This window comes from Macrobrachium rosenbergii, chromosome 41, assembly GCF_040412425.1.
Source record: "Macrobrachium rosenbergii isolate ZJJX-2024 chromosome 41, ASM4041242v1, whole genome shotgun sequence".
Taxonomy (NCBI): domain Eukaryota; kingdom Metazoa; phylum Arthropoda; class Malacostraca; order Decapoda; family Palaemonidae; genus Macrobrachium; species Macrobrachium rosenbergii.
Genome location: NC_089781.1, coordinates 10,006,114 through 10,030,862, shown reverse-complemented (window position 1 = coordinate 10,030,862; position 24,749 = coordinate 10,006,114). Strand labels below are relative to the sequence as shown.

Sequence of the window (24,749 nt, the reverse complement as noted above, 5' to 3'; positions counted from 1 at the left end):
AAAAGGGAGAAATTGTTACCTGGCTAGCGTAGCGTAGGTGAAATTGTAGGTTGTGTTTTGAGATGGACCACTTTGTAGAGAAACTATTGGATGATTTTATTAGTTGGAAATTAGTATTCTTCCAGAATAGTTTTTCTATCCATACACGGAGCGTCCATTAGGAAAAAGAAAATACGGACACATTAACTATTTGGAAGTAATGTCCCACCAAACGAAATATAAAATAGTAAATGTAATTTGTTAGTGAAGTAAGTTTTCATGCATTGTAACATTAAAGGAAGTTTATATTATATATATATTTTATATATTAACTTTATATTAGATTAAGTCTTCCATGATTATTAACATATGGGAGGAAAGGATATCTTTATGTATTCTGTCACTGATTTTTTTATTTTCCATTCTTTTATGCGGTGCACTGTAGGCATTACTTAAGATTCCTTGCCGCTACCCTTCGGCCCCTTGCTGCAACCCCTTTCATTCCTTTTACTGTACCTACGTTCATATTCTCTTCCTTCCATCTTTTCCACCCTCTCCTAACAATTGATTCACAGTGCAACTGCGAAGTTTTCCTCCTGTTATATCTTTCAAACCTTTTTACCGTCCATTTTTCTTTCAGCGCTGAATGACCCCGTAGGTCCTAGTGCTTGACCTTTGGTCTAAATCTTATATTGTATTCTGTTCTATTATCCGTTCTTACGTTCATAAGAATCAAACACCACGTTGGGTAACTTGAATAATCAAGTGAAGAGATCTGTGTAAACATTATGTCAGTATCTTTCGTCAGAGTTTTACCCTCAAGATAATGTTTGCATTGCTTTACAAATTGTTCTTGTGCAGCCTCATGCTTATTGCTTCCTCTGACGCTGTTATCGAGGACAGTCGGGAAATCGACGAGAAAACGATAGAGGAGAAATTGAAGGGTTGGGCTAAATGTTTCCGGTTGTGCGCTTGCACATTCGTACACATTATGTGTATCTGCATGTATTATTATTATTATTATTATTATTATTATTATTATTATTATTATTATTATTATTATTATTATTATTATTATTATTCGAAATGAGGAGTAAGGTTCCAAAAATTACGCAAAAAAAAAAAACAGAGAATAAAGAACAAATGAATAAGTTAATAAGCAAATGACTATTCACATATAAAAACAACATTACAGTTCAGAAAAACTTACGGCAGTGGTGCATGTTTTTGAATAGTGTTAACATCCTATATAAAAGGAAACACCTCCCCCTTCCCCCTCCCCCCAGTAGAATAGGATGCTGATTCTCTGCAAAGCAGGTAGCATGCCCTAAGTCTTAGGTTCGTTGTGACCAAAGGCGGAGATAGAAGTGTCCTTGTTGACATAGGTAGATGTCCAAGCCGGAAATCTTCCTATTTTGGCCTAAATCTTAAATGCGTAAGATTGGCACTGACACCATCATCTCTTTAGGTATAGGAAGACATGCGAACAATCCACAGTTTTATAGCAGGTTAGATAGATTTTAAGGTCTGTGAAAAAGTAAGCGTTGGATCTTAGCTTTTGTCATGGTAAGTCAGGTATTCAGAACTATCATGACAGTGTTGCCCACACAAAGCGAGTCATGGAACGGCTGTACGTTACGTGATGAGCTTAACAATGGTCTTAGTTTTGTTGGCGTTCAGCTTCATATACTATTGACTACGCATTTTGCTGTCCCGTTTTAGGTCTGTGCTTAGATAAGCAGAAAATGAACTCTGTGTTTCGATGAGCAAATGACTGGAAGAAGAGTTGCAGCGTCTGCATACTGTACTGCCATATTGTTTAAATCACCTATCATGTAAATCTGCAACAGTAAAGACATCGAAGGCTCCAGAATGATTAATACCTTGAGGAACTCCGCACACGATGATGTTGAGTCTAGGTTCATCTGGGTAGAATTTAGAGACTTTCCGATTGGAAATGGAAATTAAATGATAAGTTCCTTTTATTTATCAGGCGAAGTTAAGATGATCCCCTGTTATTTTCCACTTCATTGGTTTCATAAGAGAGTACAGGAAGTACGTTTGTATTTACATTTTATCGTTTTTTTTTTTGTTTTCTTCTGTATTGTCATCTAGCGAGTCTTAAGTGGGCCTTCTCTTTATTTATTATTACCAATCATAATTTGAAAGACCTTGCTTGAAATTAGTCAATGAGTTAGGGAGGGTTAAGTCTTCTTTCTATATTTTTACGTATATACTGTATACACACACACACATATATATATATATATATATATATATATATATATATATATATATATATATATATATATATATATATATATATATATATATATATATATATATATATATATATATATTATATATATATATATATATATATATATATATATATATATATATATATACATACATACATACATACATACATACATACATACATACATACATACATACATACATACATACATACATACATACATACATACACAAATCACATCCATCCTAACTGTTGATTCAGGATGAATTCCATATGCAGAGAACGCGAACAATGACACCACCCACTTCCAACTTGTACTTACTTTTTAGCTTTTTTGATATTAATGCCTCTCCACTCCAACACCGCTTCCACACACTAATCTAAGTAGCACTCTCTAGGTCTGTCTTCTTCCTTCCTTCCAAGGTATTCGAATTATACATACATCCTTTCCATGTGACCGAATCACCTTGAAATAGGGATACATCTTTTCATCCATACCAATAATGTTTCACGTCATCTTGGTATCTTCACATTCCTCACTCCTCTGGCACATCTTAGTCTACCGATAATTCCTGTCAAATTATTCCTTTCGTCTGCTTCCACTCATGGTTCCGTCATCCATTTAAAGTGTAAAGGAAAGTTGACTTTATGTATTGAAACTTCTGTTTCCATGACCACTTTGCTTCGCTTTCAGACCTCTTATTTAAAGATACTGCTGCCTTCATTGTTGCACATGCGCATCTTGTAATCCGCCTCTCGTCTCTTCCTGCCAGATTCTCGTACATTTACTCATATACTGATTCCAGTCAACCACTTGCAGTTTTCCATCGTCCGTACTAAGATTCATTATAAAAGTTTTCAACCCTTTCACTAGTATCTGCAGCTTCTCTTTACTGTCATCAGTTAACGTGTAAACAATTATGTTATCTGCAAACATGAATCACTCAGCCATTTGCAACTTTTCTTTATTTATCTTAAAAACATGCGTCTAACTCTACGCATTTCCTGACTTCTTTCATCACTCCATTCGTGAAAATCTTGAGCATTGCCCACCCTTCCTTGTCTGTGACCCAAATTTACACAAAAGTCACGGAAACTAAGTATTTTAATGTAAATAATTAAATTAAATTCATATATTTTTTTAAATGAACAAATGTGTGTGACCGATATGAACAGTTTTTATGCATTGGTATGTTTTAGTCTGTGTGATTCTTAACATTTGACGTTCTTTAATAAAAATTCTTTCATACGTCATTGCCTTGATGGTGTTCCGTGGCTTTAGCTCCGGGGACAAATGGGTCAAATATCATTCATTCATTCATTCATCATTCATTCTACATATTTTTAGGACATGTTTTGCTTTTGTCACAGGAATTTCTAATTAAGCAAAAAAAAAAAATTATTAGCCAATACATCGCGAATCATCAGCACCCTCCAATTTGCATCTCGTGTCCGTAGGACCACTTATATCACATCCCGCTTTTCTTCCTCTACTCTCATCTTTGTCCAAACCTACACTACTGTATGTCATACTTCCCCACCCATATCTCCAACACACATCTTCCCATTCACTAAGTCATTCCAATAAGTCATTCTTACAATGACTTCAAGCGACGATGCAGTTCATAACTACCCTAAAGCAATTCTGTGGTATTTTATTATTTACATTTTTATAAATTTATTTATTAATTTGTTAATTCATTTTTTCTTTTATAATAACTGATCTCTTCTTTCTGTATTTCCTATTAACTTCTGTAACTTCATTCAAATGAACGCCATATTCTTTTGAAGCTTGAATTTCAAGTCAATGGCCCTTGTGGGCTTGTTCCTTTTGAATAGGTTTCACCTTCTGAATAATAACAATAACAATCACCTCTCCTCTTTTACAAAGGGACAGTTATTCCACCCACCCATTTTTCGGAGCTTTTCTCTCACTGCGAAATAGCTTGCAAACTCAGGTTCAACTTCTCTGTTCCACTAACATTTGGTGTGCTTTCTTACTCCCTAATTGCTATTCTTTGCGAGTAGCCGCAGTAGGATTTATATGAAAGTGTACACCACATTTCTTGCTTAAGCTTTTTTTGGCCGTAAACGTGCATGAATTTTGAATAAATGTTTTAATCAAAATGAGTTATTGTTATTGAAGTATATAATTTATTGCATACACAATCTCTCTCTCTCTCTCTCTCACACACACACACACACACACACACACACACACACACACACACATATATATATATATATATATATATATATATATATATATATATATATATATATATATATAAAATTTAGCTTTAGTAATTTGCAGAACCGACGTGTTGAATATAAAGAAAAGAAACCCTTTTGTTTTCTTAGTTACTGAACAGTATGTGTGGAAATCATTTGTAACAAAATTACTGTAATTTTCAAAGTCTTAGTTTTCAGTTTTTGAAAAATGTTGGCGAAGAATCCTCGGCCCTGATTTTTTGCTTCGTTTTCTGTGTTGCGAAATTACGGTTGCTTGTTAGCCTCTGCATCTCATTTTCATATTTGAGGAGAATTTAACGTAAGGCATTAATCTACGGGTTTTATGTGAAATATTTCAATACTGAAGAGAATTTGCATATCTGAATATATAAATATGCAAATGGATAAATTTCACCTAAGGTGTGTCATATTGCCATTGAATCATTAAAACTTCGCCTCCAGAGCTTTGAGTTTATTAGTTATTTTCAGGCTAACATTCTGACATGAGTCTTGGCGATTATGCAATTCTGTATTATTCCCACAAGATTATTTGTGCTATCTCTCTCTCTCTCTCTCTTCCCCCATGCTGTGCATAAAATATTTTAACTTAGGAAGCAATTAAAGACTGGCTATTTGGTCGAACCATCATTAGCAGAGACGTTCCATACTCATGGCCACATATTTCTCTACATATTGTTTACAGACGATCGTCACATCGTTGTACAAATGGCCGAATATTATACGAAGCGCAGCGCAGGAGATGATTTATTGCACTCCCGTGGACGTAATGAAATGCAAATGCTCCCAGATACAGGGTCCCTACACAGAGAAAAACAAGTCGCGTCGAATGAGGCTCGAGAGATTATGCAGCGACAAGGTGAAAGGTTACAGGATATATCCGGAGAAATTGAGTGGGAGAAGCTAATGAGTTGATAACCGGTACGGGGCTGATTTTTCTTGCTATGAAATCAACTTCTAACTTTTAGATGATACAATGACGTAAACTTGAAAAACATTACCCATTTGCTTAAAATATTAAACTTAAAGGCTTTACCCATTTGCTTAAAATATTAAACTTAAAGGCTTTACTCATTTGCTTAAGATACTAAAAGATACGCAACATTCGTGAATAAAACGAAAAAGACACTTATAACCCGTTGATTTTTCTTGCTATGAAGTCACCTTCTATAAAAACAAACACTTATAAGTGATACTTTACAATGACGTAAACTTTAAAGACCTTACCCAATTACCCATTTGCTTTAAAAAATGAATAGATGCGTAGCATCTGTGAACAATACAATGAAGAAGGCACCTAAGTAAAAAAAAGCTGTTTTTTTTTTGCTATAAAATCACCATCAACAAAACCTGGAACACACAGTTACTCTACAGTGATGTAAACGGGTTACATTGTGGTGCTGCACTCCCAGTGGGTAAATGGGTAGATTTGTACATTCGTACCGCAACTGTTCACGTGAACGCGGCGTTTAGTACCAGCCAAGGAGGAACAAAGGTTAAACCATAAACAAAAGGCCTTAAAATCTCGGTAACTGTAAATTTGCAAGAGATTCTTTAAGAACTTGAAACATGCACAAACAAAAGATGGTAAATAACTCTGTGAAATTAAATTTGCAATAGATTTCAGTTTAGTTTTTGCATTAAACATATTGAGGGGACTTAGGAGCACAGAATAAAAAATCCAATGTATTAAAGTAAAATAATGCCATCAAATTTTCTATTCTGTACTGTACTATACGATATAGTACTATACTATACTGTACTAGACTTACTGTTGGGCCTGCTTGAGCAGTTTGGAGATCCGAAGGCTTGCAGACATTATTTTTTCCCTTGGTGTCCAGGAGGCTCTTGTCCTTGCCATCTTTCTTGGAGAAGCGGTGAGCAGCCCGTTTGGACCGCAGGTACCTAATTATCCTCTTGCAGAAAGCGGTCCAGGTGGGAACGCGCAGCTTTGTGGTCTGATAAAGTCTCTCTTGTGCCATGGGAGTCATGGTTAATTTGAAGTCTTTAAGTGTGCGGAAATGTTAGTTTATTTAAATGCACAACCCCCCTGCCTGTGATCTGGAAAGAAAGCCCATTTCTTTATGTACTTGAATATTTTTCGGTTAATTTATTTTCAGATAACTAATGAGGAAGATAGGTTGGTTCGATACATACATACATCTATATATATATATATATATATATATATATATATATATATATATATATATATATATATATATATATATATATATATCAAGGAAACTTATTTAATTCTTCCATGTGTATGGTATGGCCTGTTTGATTCCTTGATATGCTTTATTTAGGTAGTACTTTTAGCTGTGTCGGTCTCTTTTAAGTAGCTGCCTTGCGTTTCTGAGAACTTCAGTTTGAATTGTTAAGTTTTGTGTACATACAAATGTAAGTATATACGTATATATAATGCCTGCATATATGTATATACACATATATACATACATACATACATATATATATGTATATATATACAAACACACACACACACACACACACATATATATATATATATATATATATATATATATATATATATATATATATATATATATGTGTGTGTGTGTGTGTGTGTGTGTGTGTGTGTGTGTGTGTGTGTGTGTGTAGTATAGTTTTATAATGGAATTAACATTGCAGTAATTAAGAAGAGCAAGGCAGTATGTTGATAAGTTTTTTAACTTTCATTTTCTTCGTAACAATGTATGTCTTATAAAATGAGTAACATGTTTTGTTAAGTCTTGTGATGTGTTCAAGCATAAATGGTAAAGCAAGTGAAGTGTAAAATACAGTTCTACCCAGCAGGTATGCTTTATTACTATGCCGAGAAACACTTGTTTCAGCATTTGTTGTCGGTATTTGTTGGACATCTGGCACACACCGTTCTGCATTCGCATGAACAACTGTGAATCAGTGAATTTTTGGTTGTAATTTCACTGTATTCTCTCATGAGTGAACAGTGACTACAATTTTCACTGCCAGTGTATTTACCATATGCAAATAAACTTAATATGGACACTATTATTACTTCACTATTTCTCTCCAGATGTAGGTCTGGTACACACGATTATTTCACTACTCTTAAATGTACACCTGCCCTCCCACGACACAGACACACACGCACACCTTCCTTGCACCGCACCGGCCGTACACCTGGTGCACACACGGTCGCTACACGCCTTCGAATGATCGGGTCCCCGCCAGAACGAGCGACTCCCATCCCCGATACGACGATTCCAAAGCATGGCCTCACCTCCTCCTCGACCACCGCCTCCCATCTTCCACCCCGTCGGTACCTGCATCCTATAACAAAAGAGAGAGAGAGAGAAAGAGCCTGATACAACCTCACTCTCAGATATACTACACAAACACACTCACGCACGCACGTGAAGGACGAAGCAACGGTTCTGTACGTACTTCCCTAATAATGAAGGTGGAAGCGTATTGATTACCGGTATTATTCATATACATTGCGTGCACAAGTGGCTGTTTGGTGTATGTGATGTGTTTTCTGTTATTATTGATAACACTTGGGAGAGACACGTATTTCCGTGTGTTGTCTTATAGTAGATCTATCGGTCTATATTTTGTTGCCTGTACATAGCGGTATGGGCATGTGTCCTAACTATCTATCTGTCTATCGCTATGAACATATTATGTGGTATATCTATCAATCTATCATTACGAACATACGTGGTTTGTCTATCAGCAATTCTAAGTAATTCAAAAAGACGTTGAAGACATTCTGTTTACGAAATAAATTCTTAAAACAAGTTTACTGTTTACTGCGAAAACTTCGTGTTGACGACAAGTAGTTCGCCCTCTCTTTATTGGAATAATATTGTTTACAGTGGCATGGTACTGAATTATGGATTAGTGATAATAAACCTGATGAATTTGTCAGCCACTTGAAGCAGTTTTCCGAATGGCTAAAAGAAAGGAAATTTAAAAGATCCCTAAAGTCTCCACTGATGAATCAAGTCCTCATCTGTCTGGAAGCGAGACCACACAGTTTTAAAGATATAATAAACAGAAAATTTTTGCGTGCTTAGGTTTACTCACACTCCGTGTGATTTTGTCATGAAAACATTAATGTTATGACTTTTATCATCATCACATATGCATAGGTTTATGCACATGGGACAGTTTCACAGCTTAAAAATGGTAAAGAGGCCTTGATGAGTAGAACTGTTTATTTCCAAAATCATGAGTCACAGTCTTGTGTCACCTGGAAGTGATTCTTAAGCCTTTGTATATTTTAATATTTGATATACATCTAACATAGCTTAATGGGTTTTAATGACTTGAGGCTTCTTTAGATAAATGTTCCTTTTTTATTGCAATATGATTTTAAATGTATTTTTTTATTGTTAAATATGAATTTTTAAATTATTATTGATAAAGGGATATATATCTTTCAGAATCTACTTTAATGAAGTATTAACATTGTATTTCCATAGGTTATATTAAATTGAGTATTCGGACTTGATATGCGTACTGTTACCAGTTGAATACAATAACAATGGATTTTGGAATATTACTGTCTTCTGTTACTATAGATTTTATTTCTAACTGGGTATCTGTCATATGCCATTACTAGATTCTCTTTTAACACTTAGCCACTTTTTATAACCGATAGTTTTTTTCTTAAATTATGGATGGGCCCTTCATATGAGACAGTCTATTTTTTATAGTTATGGAATCCTCGATTTCCGCTTTTCTTTATAATTTCTTTTATCACTGTGTATTAAACTTTGATATATGTGATTGAATTTTTTGTCATAATTGTTATGATAATTTAATTTTCACGTGTGTACGGACATATATTTTATATAATGAATAGTTAGGTACATAGAGTAGGTAGTCCTTTGTTATTGTATAATGAAAACGTAATTGTTTTGTTTGTTTCTTGTGTAAATGTTTGTGGTGACTGTTACGTATCGCAGATACAAAATGAAGCTCATTATTACAACCACTATCTGTTCTTAATTACAGACGTCTCCAGTCTGATCTCTCTCTCTCTCTCTCTCTCTCTCTCTCTCTCTCTCTCTCTCTGTATGTGTTTACCGTTATGCACATGCATGTGCAGTCTGTTTGTCTGTCTGTCTGTTGATATGTGTGCAATACTTCCGTATGAATTTGTGTGCGTGTTTGTTTGAATAGAGAAATATTTAACCTAAGGTAGAATCGTTACTTTTCTTAGTTGTAGAATCATATTTTGAATTCACAAGGAGAGAGAGAGAGAGAGAGAGAGAGAGAGAGAGAGAGAGATATCATGTGTACTACATCGTGATTTGAGTGAGCCAACACAGGTGCAAGGACGCTGGATATATTCAGATTTCTCCATAGTAAAAAGGCGGCAGACGATTTTTAATCTCTTCTTCTTGGAATTACAATAGATAATTGGAAGAGGAGGAAGAGATTTTTTTTCCACCTTGTGATCCGAATATTAAATGAAGCCAAATACAGGCACCCTCATACCACATCCCCTCGGTGACTGTGGCATTGACGGGGTCAGGTGAGTTCCCCTGATATGGCGCTCAGGGCCAAAGAATGGCATTATTCTCGCATTTTCGGGTGACCTCATCGCTAATGGATAAGCAGAAGGCCTCCTTTTTTTTTTTTTTTTTTTTTTTGTTTATCTCTCCAAGATCATCAACAAGAAAAGGTGGTTTATGTAAATTGTTGAGCGATGCTTATATGCACTTAGTTGCTTTGCATATAATTCCTGATTGATATGTAAATCGATTTAAAATAAAATACTAAACCAGTTAGTCAGTGCTGATAAATAATTGTAGGTCACATCATTTTTACTCCATCACGTTTTGAATAGTTTGGAATTCAAATCGCATTTCTCTAAGGTCGGTGAAAAATTAAATTTCATGCATATTTTTCCTGTATTAGGTGCGTCGGTAAAGAGTGCATTCAGCAAATCAGCGGACGGGGTACTTATTCTTTTATTATACTTCCAAATGAATTTTGCTCGCCGCGTCGGATATTGATGTATGAGCTGCCCTGGGCGTTGGACTTCCTATTCACTTACTCGTACGCTTCGTGTTTTATTCATAAGGCGGTATTACTGGAGTTCTGTTTTTGCTCTGTTCAGGTGGTTGTGTATGTACTTCTTTACTGGTTTGCCGAGGTATCCATATTGTTATTCTTCTGTTATTTTGTGCTTTCTCTCTTTTTAGCACATGGGTCTTCTGTTCAGTTTAAGCGCTGTTTGCGAGGGAGTGCCATTTGAGGCCTTTTAGATGTTAATGTTTGCTCATTTGATTATTATTATTATTATTATTATTATTATTATTATTATTATTATTATTATTATTATTATTATTAAGAGCAAAGGAAGTCAGTTGTACAAGTCATTTGTTCGTATATGTCGATCTGTTTCCCAAAGGCTGGAGTAGTTATTTGAGCGCATGAAATACAGAAGGATTGTAGGGGGGAGGAACATTCTAATTTCATTACTGCTACATACAACCATTACTTGAAATGTTTGAAGGCGCTACATCTCAAATATGGCCAGCCATTTTGCCGACGGTGTGAATTATTACTCGGTATCTTGAAAAAGTATGTATTGCACTTATAACATATATTCTGATATATGCTGTATATATATATATATATATATATATATATATATATATATATATATATATATATATATATATATTGCATATATTAAATAAGATCTTTGACTTCTCTAAAATCTGCCCATGTACCAAAATGTTTGCTTTCAGACACTGACCAAATTCTTATTGTAAGGAATGCTGGCTTAACTAAGTAGAATTTTTTTTTTTTTATCTGTTTGCTAACACCAACAGTCTTAAGAAAAATGTTTTAGGTACGGCGCGTTCAGGGGAAAAACAATAATAGATAATCTGCACGAAATAAAAGCCAAAGTGTCCAGAAAGAAAGGAGGCAAAAAGAAGTCTGACAGGTATGAAGGTCTCCATATGGACTTTTATATATTCATAAGCATCAAGTGACATGTAAAAGTTGTATCGCTGGTCAGTGTGTCTTCCTCCTTCCTTCCCATCCTTGGCAATATGGCAGAAGATAAATGCGTATGGACATATTCGCAGACAACCGAGCACTGAACTGCACACTCTCGGGCAAGACCGACACTGAATGAAATTGGTTACACCGTGTTAGTAGCGAGGTTACCGGCTGACGTCATGCGCATTTTTTATTAATATTATTATTCTAACATAATACGTGTATGTACAAACCTTACCTTACGAAATGTGTGGATTCGTAATACATCTCTGCTCTTTTCCAGATCTAGCTGGTCGCCTGACGGCGACTGTTCCAGGCACCTCGGCGTTCCTCTTCGGCACGGGAGACCCTGAGAACCGCGGACTCGTCCAGCGCAGGAAGGAAGTCGGCTGGTTCCGGAAGCCGGTTCGGTACGAGAAACTCGTCCATGACCTCGGCGCGCCACCGTCAGCAAGATATGGGCTAACCGGTAACTTTATAAACATGTCTTACTCTCTGTTATCGTTTTGTACTCGTTTGTTGATTCACTCTTTCTCTCTTTTCTGTGGGAATGTCAGTTTCCTTTTTTGCAAAGAGGACAAAGGATTTCTTGACGTTTCATTGTGATGATAAGGGCTCTGAATCAGAGTACTTGGAGATGCTTTGTTTTTGTTTTGCAGTTTGCTTTAGTGTTATGACCAGAGACATACTCTTATCTTTCCCGCTAAAGTCTTGCAATATTTCTGATTCACATTCGAAAATTTTCCGGGTAATTTTCTATCTGTTAATTTACTAAAAAAATGAGCTGCAAATTTATATCCACGACTGTTTTTGAAACTGCAATCATATTTTGATCTGGAATTACATTTTAGATCGTGGAAGAGAGTTTTTTTATGATTGGTCACGTTATGGAATCTGTTATTACAGTTTCTTGTTCAATATATCTTTTATCGTTATGTACTGTATCGAGAAGAGAAGATGGTGTTGAGTTAATAGCTCACTGAATTACGGGATTTGAGGCAGTGAATCATTTAATCATCAGATTAGGAAGCCTATTTCTTGAGTGGAATTTGAATCTACGAAAGAGAAAAAGTTAAGTATACCTTAGTTTTACCAGACCACTGAGCTGATTAACAGCTCTCCTAGGGCTGGCCCGAAGGATTAGACTTATTTTACGTGGCTAAGAACCAATTGGTTACTTAGCAACGGGACCTACAGCTTATTGTGGAATCCGAACCACATTATAGCGAGAAATGAATTTCTATCACCAGAAATAAATTCCTCTAACTCTTCATCAGCGAGAATGGGTATGTTATCCGTAATGGAAGTTTATGCTAGAATAAGTTGAATTTGTGGGGATCACGGCTAACTTTTCTGCAGGTTTGGACGTCTTTCAAAAAAATCATTCATTTTGTTATATATATATATATCTTCGTTGCTCGGTAAATAGAGCGAAACAAACCAACAAATTTTTACTGACGAGTATCCGTCAACCTTCGCTCATTTCCGTACGTTTGGTCTTTTCTTGTAAATTTCTCTATAATCCCTTCCCTGTCCTTCGTTTGTGTATTAGTCTTACGTAAAAATACTGTACTATGCAGGCTTGTTAAGCTAATTGAAGGCTTTTAGGCTTTCTCATTGCAGTGTATGCGCTTTATGAAATAATAATAATAATAATAATAATAATAATAATAATAATAATAATAATAATAATAATGGGCGAAGAAATGCACATTAATGTCAATATTAATTTGTATTAAAAATATATGAAAAGATACTTAATAATAATAATAATAATAATAATAATAATAATAATAATAATAATAATTTATTAATAATAATAATAATAATAATAATAATAATAATAATAATAATAATAATAATAATAATAATAATAATGGGTGAAGAAATCCACATTAATGTCAATATTAATTTGTATTAAAATATATGAAAATATACTTAATAATAATAATAATAATAATAATAATAATAATAATAATAATAATAATAATAATAATAATAATAATAATGATAATAATAATAATAATAATAATAATGGGTGAAGAAACCCACATTATTGTCAATATTAATTTATATTAAAAGTATATGAAAAAATATGAAAAGATACTTTTCGAGAACTTGCTTGATTTTCCTTATCAAGGAGAATCGAGTAGGTTCTCGAAAGTTCTCTTTTTGTATATTTTTAATGTATATGAACACTGACATCACTGGATTTCTTTCATTTTAGTGACTCGTGCGATTATAAGATTCTTATGGATAATAATAATAATAATAATAATAATAATAATAATAATAATAATAATAATAATAATACCAAGAGATGAAGGACACGATCAGGAAAGAATATATGCAGAGACTTAATGCGATACGCAAGTCAAAACTCAACGCCGGAAACGTGGCGAAAGCCATAGACACATGGGCAGTGCCAGTAATCAGATACAGCGTAGGAGTAATGGAGTGGACGAAGGCTGAATTCCGCAGCATAGACCAGAAAACTAGGAAACACATGACAACACACCAAGCACCACACCCAAGAGCAAATACAGACAGACTGTACATAACACGAAAGGATGGGGGGAGGGGGCTACTAAGCATAGATGACTGCGTCAACATCGAGAGCAGAGCACTGGGGCAGTGTCTGAAAACCAGTGAAGACGAGTGGCTAAGGAGTGCATGAGAAGAAGTACTGATAAAAGTAGACGAAGATCCAGAAATATACAGACAGGAGAATGAAAAACAGAACAGAGGTATGGCACAACAAACCAGTGCACGGACAGTACATGAGACACAAAATCACTGGCCAGCGATGAAACATGGCAACGGCTACAGAGGTGAGAACTCAGGAAGGAAACAGAAGGAATGCTAACAGCGGCACAAGATCAGGTCCTAAGAACTAGATATGTTCAAAGAACAACAGATGGATATAGCATCTCACCCATAAGCAGGAAGTGCAATATGAAAGACGAGACCATAAACCACATAGCAAGCGAATGTCCGGCCCTTGCACAGAACCAGTACAAAAAGAGGCATGATTCAGTAGCAAAAGCCCTCCACTGGAGCCTGTGCAAGAAACACAAGCTTACTAGCAGTAATAAGTGGTACGAACACCAACCTGAGGGAGTGATAGAAAACGATCAGGCAAAGATCCTCTGGTACTATGGTATCAGAACAGACAGGGTGATACGTGCCAAAAGATCAGACGTGACGTTGATTGATTGACAAAATCAAGAAGAAAGTATCACTCATTGATGTCGCAATACCATGGGACACCAGAGTAGATGAGAAAGAAAGAGAAAAAACTGATAACTATCAAGACCTGGAAATCGAGATAAGAAGTATATGGGATATGCCAGTGGAAATTGTACCAATAATCATAGGAACATTAGGTACGATCCCAAGATCCCTGAAAAGTAATCTGGAAAAGCTAGATGCCGAAGTAGATCCAGGACTAATGCAGAAGAGTGTGCTATTAGAAACAGCGAACATTGTGAGAAAAGCGATGGACTGCTAAGGAATCCCACACTATAAAAACCATCCAGTCGAATGAGATGACTGTGATAGAAAAAAAATAAATAAATAATAGACTGGCAAGGACATCATGTCATCATCCGGTTTTGTCATTCAGGTGGTCTGTTTATGCACAGAACATAATTTAACAGAATATATTAAACGAATTTCAGTATTCAAAATGGAGATCGCCCATGAGCCGAAGAATAATCGGTTGAATGATGGTGACATTTTAATCGGTCGGACACGAGTTATCAAGAAACTGGACTAAACATAATTCCTGGGCCCAGAAAAACCAGTTCTTCGGTAATGATCCTTGTCCCTATCTAGATCTAGCTCGAGGAAATGATTAGTATTGCAGAAGTGTTCAGCCCGCGTTGTCTCATCCGAAAGTGTATTTTTTATGTTGATCGCAGTACGGAAGAAAACACACACGAGAGATTCCGGCCTTAATGGGCATTTTTGCTTAAGTGATTAGGAAACCACGTCATCTCTTGTTTCTCATTATTAGGGTTTTGATCGTCCAATACGTAGTTTTGGAGGTCAGGCTGAATTCATTTGGAGAAACATTGTGTTGTAGATGCCGCTCTCTCTCTCTCTCTCTCTCTCTCTCTCTCTCTCTCTCTCTCTCTCTCTCTCTCTACAGTATATATATATATATATATATATATATATATATATATATATATATATATATATATTTAAAGAAAACTTGTGGCATTTTGCCCATAAATTTCAGATATTCTTAGGAATTATACACACGCTCACTCATATAATATATATATGTATATATATGTGTGTGTATGTATATGTATATATATATATATGTGTGTGTGCGTGTGTTTGTGTATGTATGTATATATACTTTTTAAAGTTAAAGATAGCATTGGTTTAAATTTTCATAATTTAATTTCTTTTTAAATTTCTAATAGGTATGTTGTATCATCAGGCAACATAGATAAACATGTTAAGCACTGGGAAACTATGGAGTAGGAGCTTCAGTAGCATTACTTTAGGAGAAAAGGCTTATGCATACATACATACACACACACACACATATATATATATATAGATATTATATTGTGTTATGAGCTGTCAATCCTTACTAACGTGGTGGGGGGGGGGGCCCCGCCGCCTGGATGTATCATACATAGGGAAACGACTTTTACCTGCTCTCTGAAAAATCTTCTGCTTCTGGTGACTTGAGAAACTGGAATGAGGCTGGATAGGAATAAATTAAGACGGTAAGTACCGACTCATCATCCCCTTTTCCCCATTTAGAAGGGGTGGTGCCCGGATGGTAGGGCACTCCAGTTCTTGAAGGTCTCTCGGGATAGGGTTTCTATCCCCAGGCCCCTTTTCATGTCTTGTTTCCATTCAAAGCTGGGCCGACTGGTGGGTTGCAGGAAGTTTTGAATCACTGATCTTTCTAACGTGTGCGCAGTGCTCTACCACCGAACTACGGCACCAATACGCACAAAAATATGTTCAAATATTACGCCTTTAAATGACCAGTGATTATTATTATTATTATTATTATTATTATTATTATTATTATTATTATTATTATTATTATTATTATTATTATTATTCAGAAGATGAACAAGCCTACAAGGGCCATTAACATGAAATTCAAGCTTCCAAAGAACATGGTTTTTATTAGAATGAAGTAACAGGAAATACAGAAAGAAAAGATCACTTACTGAAAAAGAAAGTACACTAACAAATTAATAAATAAATAGAAAACAGTGTATAAATTGTATTAGGGTACTAATGCATTACATCTTCGCTTGAACTCCTAAAGTTCGAATTGCACGACAACCTGAGGGAGGCCGCTGTTCCGCAGTCCAACGGTGTGAGGAATAAAGGACCTCTGGAACTGACAAGTTCGATAGCGAGACACATTTGAAAATGTAACTGACTTTACCTTGGTAATAACGTACACCAAAGGACATTGTGTATGATACATGCATCTGCCCTGATCAGGATTCGAACCTGTTTTTTTTGTGGATACTTCGGTGGCAGTGACTTTTTCCATTTACCTGAATTCAATTTTTAGCACAGAAACCGAATTCAGTAGGAACATCTGTCACAGATTCGAAATCAGTTCTTATATGTATTGATGGCTGAATGGATAATGACACTGTCACCCATAAATACATTTTGATACGGGTACGCTGACTTATCAGAAATATAATTAGCTTTGTGTGCATGTTATTCCCAAGGCATTGTTGATTTGATATTATTGGGTGGTTCGTTGAGTAATGCTTGGAAGTATGGAAACGTCATGTGTAAAATTGACATGACATACTGTACATACATACATACATACATACATACATACATACATACGTTTGTATGTATGTGTATAAATCTCCCCCCTTAATTGTGTACCCAGTCAAATTCACTTCTTTATTCAATGTTTAATATCGTACGCAAATTATGACTTCAGTCAGTCAGCCAGTCAATTATCGTACGCTAAAACAATCAAATATTGTACGCTAAAACAGTCAATTATCGTACGCTAAAACAATCAATTATCTTACGCTAAAACAATTTACTGTACCCATGAATTTCCTCTCCGTCAGGAATTGGGGCCATCCCCTACATGATGAACGTGAATGTCACCTTGGACACTGACGACATCGCCCTTGGTCGTCGGGTTGCAGCTGCCATCAGGGCAACATCTGCGAATGGTCTCCCAGGTGAGTCCCTTGGGACAGCAAGCGGACCAAGTGATGGACCTCTTTTGTGTTGATGATTTACGCTATATCTTGGAAGTTAGTTTTCTTAGGGAGTAGAAGCAAGCAATTTATATGTATAATTAAGTTATGAATTTGTATCACTTCATCATCATCTACTTATCTATCTATATATAGCCTATATATGTATGTATGTATGTATGTATATATATATATATATATATATATATATATATATATATATATATATATATATATATATATATATATATATATATATACGTTACAGGGAATACGTGAAATCAGGGATTTCACGAAATCCCTAGGGAATACGTGAAACGACGAATTCCATGAGGAACATTTGATCCCCAGGGGCTAGTACTGGACACGGCGAAGCAGTGATTCATCTACACTGTTTCGCTGTGTTAAGTACTAGGCCCTGGGGGGATCAAATGTCCTAAGTGCATTTGTTCCCCCAGAGGCTAGTACTAAACATAGCGAAACACATTTGGCTCCCCAGGTGCTAGCACTAAACATGGCGAAACAGTGTAGATGAAGCACTGTTTCGCCGTGTTTAGTACTAGCCCTTGGGGATCAAATATTCCTAAGCGAATTGGTCATTTCACATATTCCCTAGGGATTTCGTGAAATCCCTGAATTTCGCATATTCCCTGTAACATATATAAAGGTGTGTGTGTGTATGTATATATATATATGTATATGTATATGTATATTATATATATATTTATCTACATTACATATGTGTATAAACAAACTTTTTTTTTCTCGGAAAGGTGTCCAGGCCATGGCTTTTCCACACGAGGGGAGAATAGAAGTCGCCTGCAATGTTGATCTACTACCAGCTGAAGCTGTTTCGGCCACATCAAATGTAAGTTATTAATAATTGTATTTATTAATGAACTATACAGATGTTTTCAAGGCTTAACTGATGAGTTAAGTAGAATTCGGCTTAAGGAATGATTTCTCTATTAGTACAGCATCACACCTTTTTTACAACGGATTTTTAAGCTACTTGATTTTAAAAATGTCCAAATGCATGTTTAGTTTACCTAATTTCAAATTACATTATAATATATTTTGTCTGTTTTATTCTGTAAATGTCTTTTTTTATGTAGAACCCAACAAGAGTAACGTAAAATGGTACGTCAAGAATAGTGATAGCAAATCTATATATATATATATATATATATATATATATATATATATATATATATATATATATATATATATATACATGTATATGTATATATAATATATATATATATGTATATATATACTGTATATATATAAATATATATATATATATGATTATATATATATATATATATATATATATGTGATTATAGCTACTTTAACATGTGATTATCACACAAAACCACAGGTGAAAAAAATGGATGGGAAATAAAGCTGAAACCGGTCAGGACGTACACCCAGTCTATCATTTATAAACCTGTGGTGATATATATATATATATATAATGTATATATATATATATATATATATATATATATATATATATATATATATATATATATATATACATACATATATATATATATATGTATATGCATTATACATATACATATTTATATGTATTTGCATTATGTATAATATGTTTGTTGTTTTAACGTATATATTTCCCATTTTTTATATAAATATATATATATATACATATGTATATATATATATACATACATATATATATATATATATATATATATATATATATATATATATATATCACCACAGGTTTATAAATGATAGACTGGGTGTAGGTCCTGACCGGTTTCAGCTTTATTTCCCATCCATTTTTTCACCTGTGGTTTTGTGTGATAAACGAATCACATGTTAAAGTAGCTATAATCATATATATATATATATATATATATATATATATATATATATATATATATATATATATATATATATATATATATATATATATATATATATATATATATATATATATATATATATATATATATATATATATATACTGAGAGTAGTTAGTAGCAGTTTATATTAAACTGTATTTTATCTCTACGGTATGTAAATATGTGAGAGAGAGAGAGAGAGAGAGAGAGAGAGAGAGAGAGAGAGAGAGAGAGAGAGAGAGAGAGAGATGGAAAGTGATGTATAATAGTGAACGTAACATAATGAAAATTTAGAAAATTGTTTACTGTCATATATAACAATTCAGTATGCACATCACTGAGAATTTTTGTCTGTAGTAAATGTCAAAGAACAAGAGGGGTGGGGGAAGAGATTTTGTTACAGTTTAATATAGTTATTTGAAAACTGAATAATGGAATATTATTCAAGTAATACAATTTGTATGATACTGCCATCTTTCTGTCTGTCGTCCTATCGCCCAGATCGCTCGTGTCATATTAACTTTGTAAGGGAGACACAACTGGATATAAAGATTGTTCAGGACAGTCTGATGTGTTTTGAACCTCAACCTTACTAAGGTCATTTTGAAGGAGAGTTAAGAAGGGAACGCTTGTCCAGGCCATAATTCGGAATGCATAAGACTGGAGTGTGTCATAACATTCTTCAGAGTTACAGATTTCTTATAGTCATGCGGTGTTTTAAAAACTAGCGTTTATAAAAAATGGGAAATAGTTTTAAAAGCAAGTGTTTGTCGGAAACAGTGAATAGTTTTAAAGCAAGCGTTTATGGAAAATGGGAAATAGTTTTAGAAGCAAGCATTTATCGAAAATGGGAAATAGTCTTAAAAGCAATCGTAAACCGAAAATGGGAAATAGTTTTAAAAGCAATCGTAAATCGAAAATAGGAAATAGTTAGCCAGTGAAGGAGATTCCTTCAGCATCCATGAAGATGGGAACGGCTTCATCCATCTGCGAATTTACCCTCATAGAGGCAGAAGGGGAGAATGAATACGACCTCTGCTACCAGTTTAAGTGATTGATCTTGCAGTTACGAAGTGGAAAGCTGACGTACCTGTCACGGTTGGAATTGATGGACGTTAATTAATAGGAACTGGTGGCGGAGCAAGAGACATCATTTGCTGTCAGGGCAATTTCAGATGCAAACGGCCAGTGAAAATACTTTGCAAATTGATAGTGAATAGTTATTTATATATATATATATATATATATATATATATATATATATATATATATATATATATATATATATATATATATATATGTGTGTGTGTGTGTGTGTGTGTGTGTGTGTGTGTGTGTGTGTGTGTGTGAGTCTGATTCTCTGTTGTTTATTATTATTGATTGAAATCTCGTCTCTAGGATAGAACAGTTAAATGAATATCATTAGAAGACTCAAGAGAAGAGGAACTTCCTAACGCCATTTTAGCAAAGCTAAGATTTTCATTTAACTTTTTGTTCAGACTTGAGTCACCGTAGCAAACTAGCTCGATTTTTAAAATTTTCCATGTCTTGAAGACAGTCATACGGAAAGAACTAAACAAGGAATGAGCTTTTTAAGAAAAGAAAATTGAACTTCCTGACTTTTGTCAAATGCTAGATTGAAAACTTAACTAATATCTTACCGTGACATCTAGTGTTACCCCAGGAAGGATGTAGGCCCTTGAGAAAAATATTTGCAGTGCTGCATCATTTTAGGTCAACTTCATTTTAGTCACTGGCGTCTGCAGATTTTGTCTTTTTTGCCGTTGTTTTAGGAGAGAGACGTAAAACGAGTGGCCGAAAGAAATTACTCATGGAAATGAAAGCTATTTAAAGCCTCTTGCAAGGGTACATGGCTGCATTTTTTATTTGTATTTGATTAAAAATATTGATCTAAACATTTTAAGGGCCAGTCTTCGAGTAAGAGCCTTCGAAAAAAGTACGAGTTTTTGAAATGGACTTCTATTTTGAATTTTAGAATTTTTAAGGTCTCCCGTGTGTATGGATTCTTTAGCCAGCAGAATTACAACCCGAACACTTATTCCTGCTCTTGCAGTTATTTTGTGTGAAATCAAGTTGTACAATAAAATCCTCGGAGGGAAAATGTATTAGTTAAGGAAATTGGAACGGCAGCTGTCATGTTTTAGGAAAGAAAGTTAACATATGATGAAAATTATCCGCTGTCCTTTAGTAAGGGGTCCGAAATGGTTGCCAGAGCTTTGCGATAAGCTTAAGTACAACTAACTTGAATCTTCACCAGTCCTTTCATGATAACGCTTAAGAAGAAGTTGCATCTCAGTGTTCACATCCCCTACTTACGTAAGGCCATTCAATGTTTTAATCAGGTAAACCACTTCAGTTTTCGATATAATTCTTCTGCCAGATGAAGCCGTCTCTTGGCGGGAAGTACTTTTACACGCCGGCCGAGGTTATCCGTGGTCGAATTTTGGCAGAGGCTGGTGGCGTACAAGACGCAGGAACCATCCTTGTGGGCTTCACCCCTGAAGAGGCCCTTTCCAGAGCACTTCATGCCCTCACCAACGCCCATGCCGAAGCCTGGAAGATGATGGAGAAGAGGATGATGTAGAAAAGTTGCTGGAGTGTTAATGGATAAAACTGTCTGAATTATTGCTCAAAATATGTATTACTTACCGTGCAGAAAGAAAGAAAGAAAAGAAACAGGTTGACTTGCTTGATAACCAGTATTTTATGTGAAGTTGAACAGTAAAAGAGAATAATAAAATAAACAGTGGGTAATCGAAAATAGGATAAAAATTGGATAATACCTGTGTGGGAAATGCATGGTGCTTTTACCTGTGGTGCTGGGTCATGTCGTAAAGTCATGTGTTGTGTGGAGTGATTTAATTGTGGCTTTCCGTGGAACTCAAGTTCACTGCGTCATGAAGTCTGTGTTTCAGGGTCAAATGATCGTTGTATTTTCACCAGTGCTTTTTGTAATGGTGTTGTTCTTTGTTGTATACTTCAGGGAATAAGTTTCACGCCTTTTCATAAAATATTATGGAATCTATAGAAACTAAGCCTGTAAGGAGAGATAATTAGGCAAGGCATGCATGGAAAGTTGATTTATAACTGTTTGCCAAAGGAATAACACTTTTGTTTAGTACAGAATCAAGTCAGTTACTATTGTAATGAGATGCATCTCACCCCCATGGTTGTTTTCAAGCGAGAGATGACAATTGGAGCAGGGTCATGTTAGAGTTAAAGAAGTTGGAGAGCTAGATGGAGAAAGAACTGAGTGAACTGTCTGGAAAATAATTGACAGGAATCAATGGAGCTGGGACCGAAGCTGTACCGGTACCGCAAGTCCTTTTACTTCCATCTACAGTGTACCATGGAAGACACACTCTATGTAGTACCTCCCTACGATGCTTCTTAATTAAAGAACAGTCATTAGTGGAGTTGATTAATTGATTTATTTAAAGTCCCCTTGAGTCTACAAATCAAACGTCATTAACACCGATACCATATTTGTCAATATAAAGATAATTCTGTTCATCAAAATGATTTTTCTGTCATTCATGATATATTAAAAAAGGGCCAACCTGCTGATAATTTTTTCCAGTGTGGTGTAGCAGCAAGCGTCTGTATAGCTTTACGAGATTTTAGATTTGTTTTCGAATTAGATTATACAACTAAAGCCGGTGTTCTAAAAGGACAGTGCTGTGAAGTTCTCCGTTCATTTGACTACTAGAGTTTCCCTTTCTTTGTGCGAGATAACTTGAAGTGTGTGTCGTCACGCATGTTTGTTTCTTAGTTTCCTGTCTGCTTTCGTATAATTTGTCGTGATTATATGTTGATGGACTCCCACTCTCATGTAGAGAAGACCTTTTTAATCATAAAATGGTTTGGTGGTTATACGAAAAGAAACGATGTATCAAAAATTTAAAAATATTGATGAAATACTATTTCATGGTTACAGCCACCCACAGGCGTAATAGTCTTGGTAATTACTTTTGGAAATCAATGAAGCCTATTTTGTAAAATGAGTCTAAACTCCAAATAACATCTGTGGATGGTTTGTCATCAGTTTTTCGGAAAGTACGTGCCCTGACTAGTAAATGTAGTGTCATGTAGTGTGCGCGTGTTACTCTTAGAGAGAAACCTTGTCAGCTCCTGCAACTTTTTACGTTGTATTGATTTTCGATGCTGGTGTCTTGTATGACTAATCTTGGCTTTGGACTAATGTATAATGGATCAGATAGTATCCAATTGTGGTTTCTCCCATGTCATATTAAATTTATTTGCGGGCTCCTAGTTTTCATAAGAGGTAATGAACATTTTGATTGGATTTGCAAGATTTGGGTGTGCAATAAAGAATTTTGACATAGCACTAAGATCCTGATTTTTATCCTCCTCGAAGCGTGGTATCTATTCAAAGCTGACCATATTCTCATTGCGGCATTTTCTCTCGATTCAGAACAATGCACAAACACCTGCAAAGTACAGCTGACAAGTCTCATTTCACAATGCTTAGCCAACTGTTCACTTTTGCACAGAGCACTGCCGTTCTTGTTCGCTTGGTTCGGCGAAATTATTAGGAGTTAAAGGAGTCATAACCAGTGCTTACCAAATACCCACCAGTTCCCAAGGAGACCTCGATCTCAGCATACGCTTGTTTCCTTTTACGTACGTCCCTAATAGGGGCAGGCTGTCAGTGCACCACATGTGATAAACTGTAGGCATTACTAAGGCATATAAACTGGTATGTACACACAAATGCACAATCTACTGTACGCATTCTGTCATTAATCTTAACCTTTAATAAAGACCTCTCTCTCTCTCTCTCTCTCTCTCTCTCTCTCTCTCTCTCTCTCTCTCTCTCTCTCTCTCTCTCTCTCTCTCTCAACTTTGTTTAGAAGAGTCGCTGATGAACGTAGTGAATAAAAGTCAGAAGTATTGTTTGAAATACAAATGTCCCCGCTATTTATAGCAATAGAGAATGGGCAGTGAATCGCTTTCTTTTGTATCAGTCTGGTAAACTAAGTTATTTTGTATGTAGTGGTCTGAAAATTTTTTTAGTGTATTCCCGGGGAAAAGTGTTAATTGCTGGAAGAAATTTGGCCTTACATTGAATTGTACAGCACTGATAGTTATAATGTTAAT

The 24,749-nt window shown here is 35.1% G+C and overlaps 2 protein-coding genes across 3 annotated transcripts in view; one reads left to right on the top strand and one right to left on the bottom strand.

Annotated features, from left to right (window-relative positions):
• Nucleotides 1-7,716, bottom strand: part of LOC136826625 (BTB/POZ domain-containing protein 6-like) — a 111,514-nt gene extending 103,798 nt beyond the window's left edge. The window contains exons 1-2 of one of the 2 annotated variants that reach the window (XM_067083925.1): nt 7,628-7,716; nt 6,262-6,550 (exon numbers count right to left, since the gene is read on the bottom strand). In XM_067083925.1, coding sequence (XP_066940026.1) covers nt 6,262-6,480 — 219 coding nt within the window. In that variant the 5' untranslated portion in view covers nt 6,481-6,550; nt 7,628-7,716. Of the gene's footprint in view, nt 1-6,261; nt 6,551-7,529 lie in introns of both variants that reach the window. The other variant, XM_067083924.1, reaches the window with a different exon arrangement.
• The window catches only part of LOC136826627 (uncharacterized), a 225,553-nt gene extending 201,577 nt beyond the window's left edge, over nt 1-23,976 (top strand). Inside the window, exons 3-6 of the mRNA XM_067083938.1 lie at nt 11,787-11,972; nt 17,599-17,715; nt 18,507-18,601; nt 22,009-23,976. Of these exons, the coding sequence (XP_066940039.1) occupies nt 11,787-11,972; nt 17,599-17,715; nt 18,507-18,601; nt 22,009-22,212 (602 nt within the window). The 3' untranslated portion in view covers nt 22,213-23,976. The remainder of the gene's footprint in view (nt 1-11,786; nt 11,973-17,598; nt 17,716-18,506; nt 18,602-22,008) is intronic.
• Nucleotides 23,977-24,749: the final 773 nt, after the last annotated feature.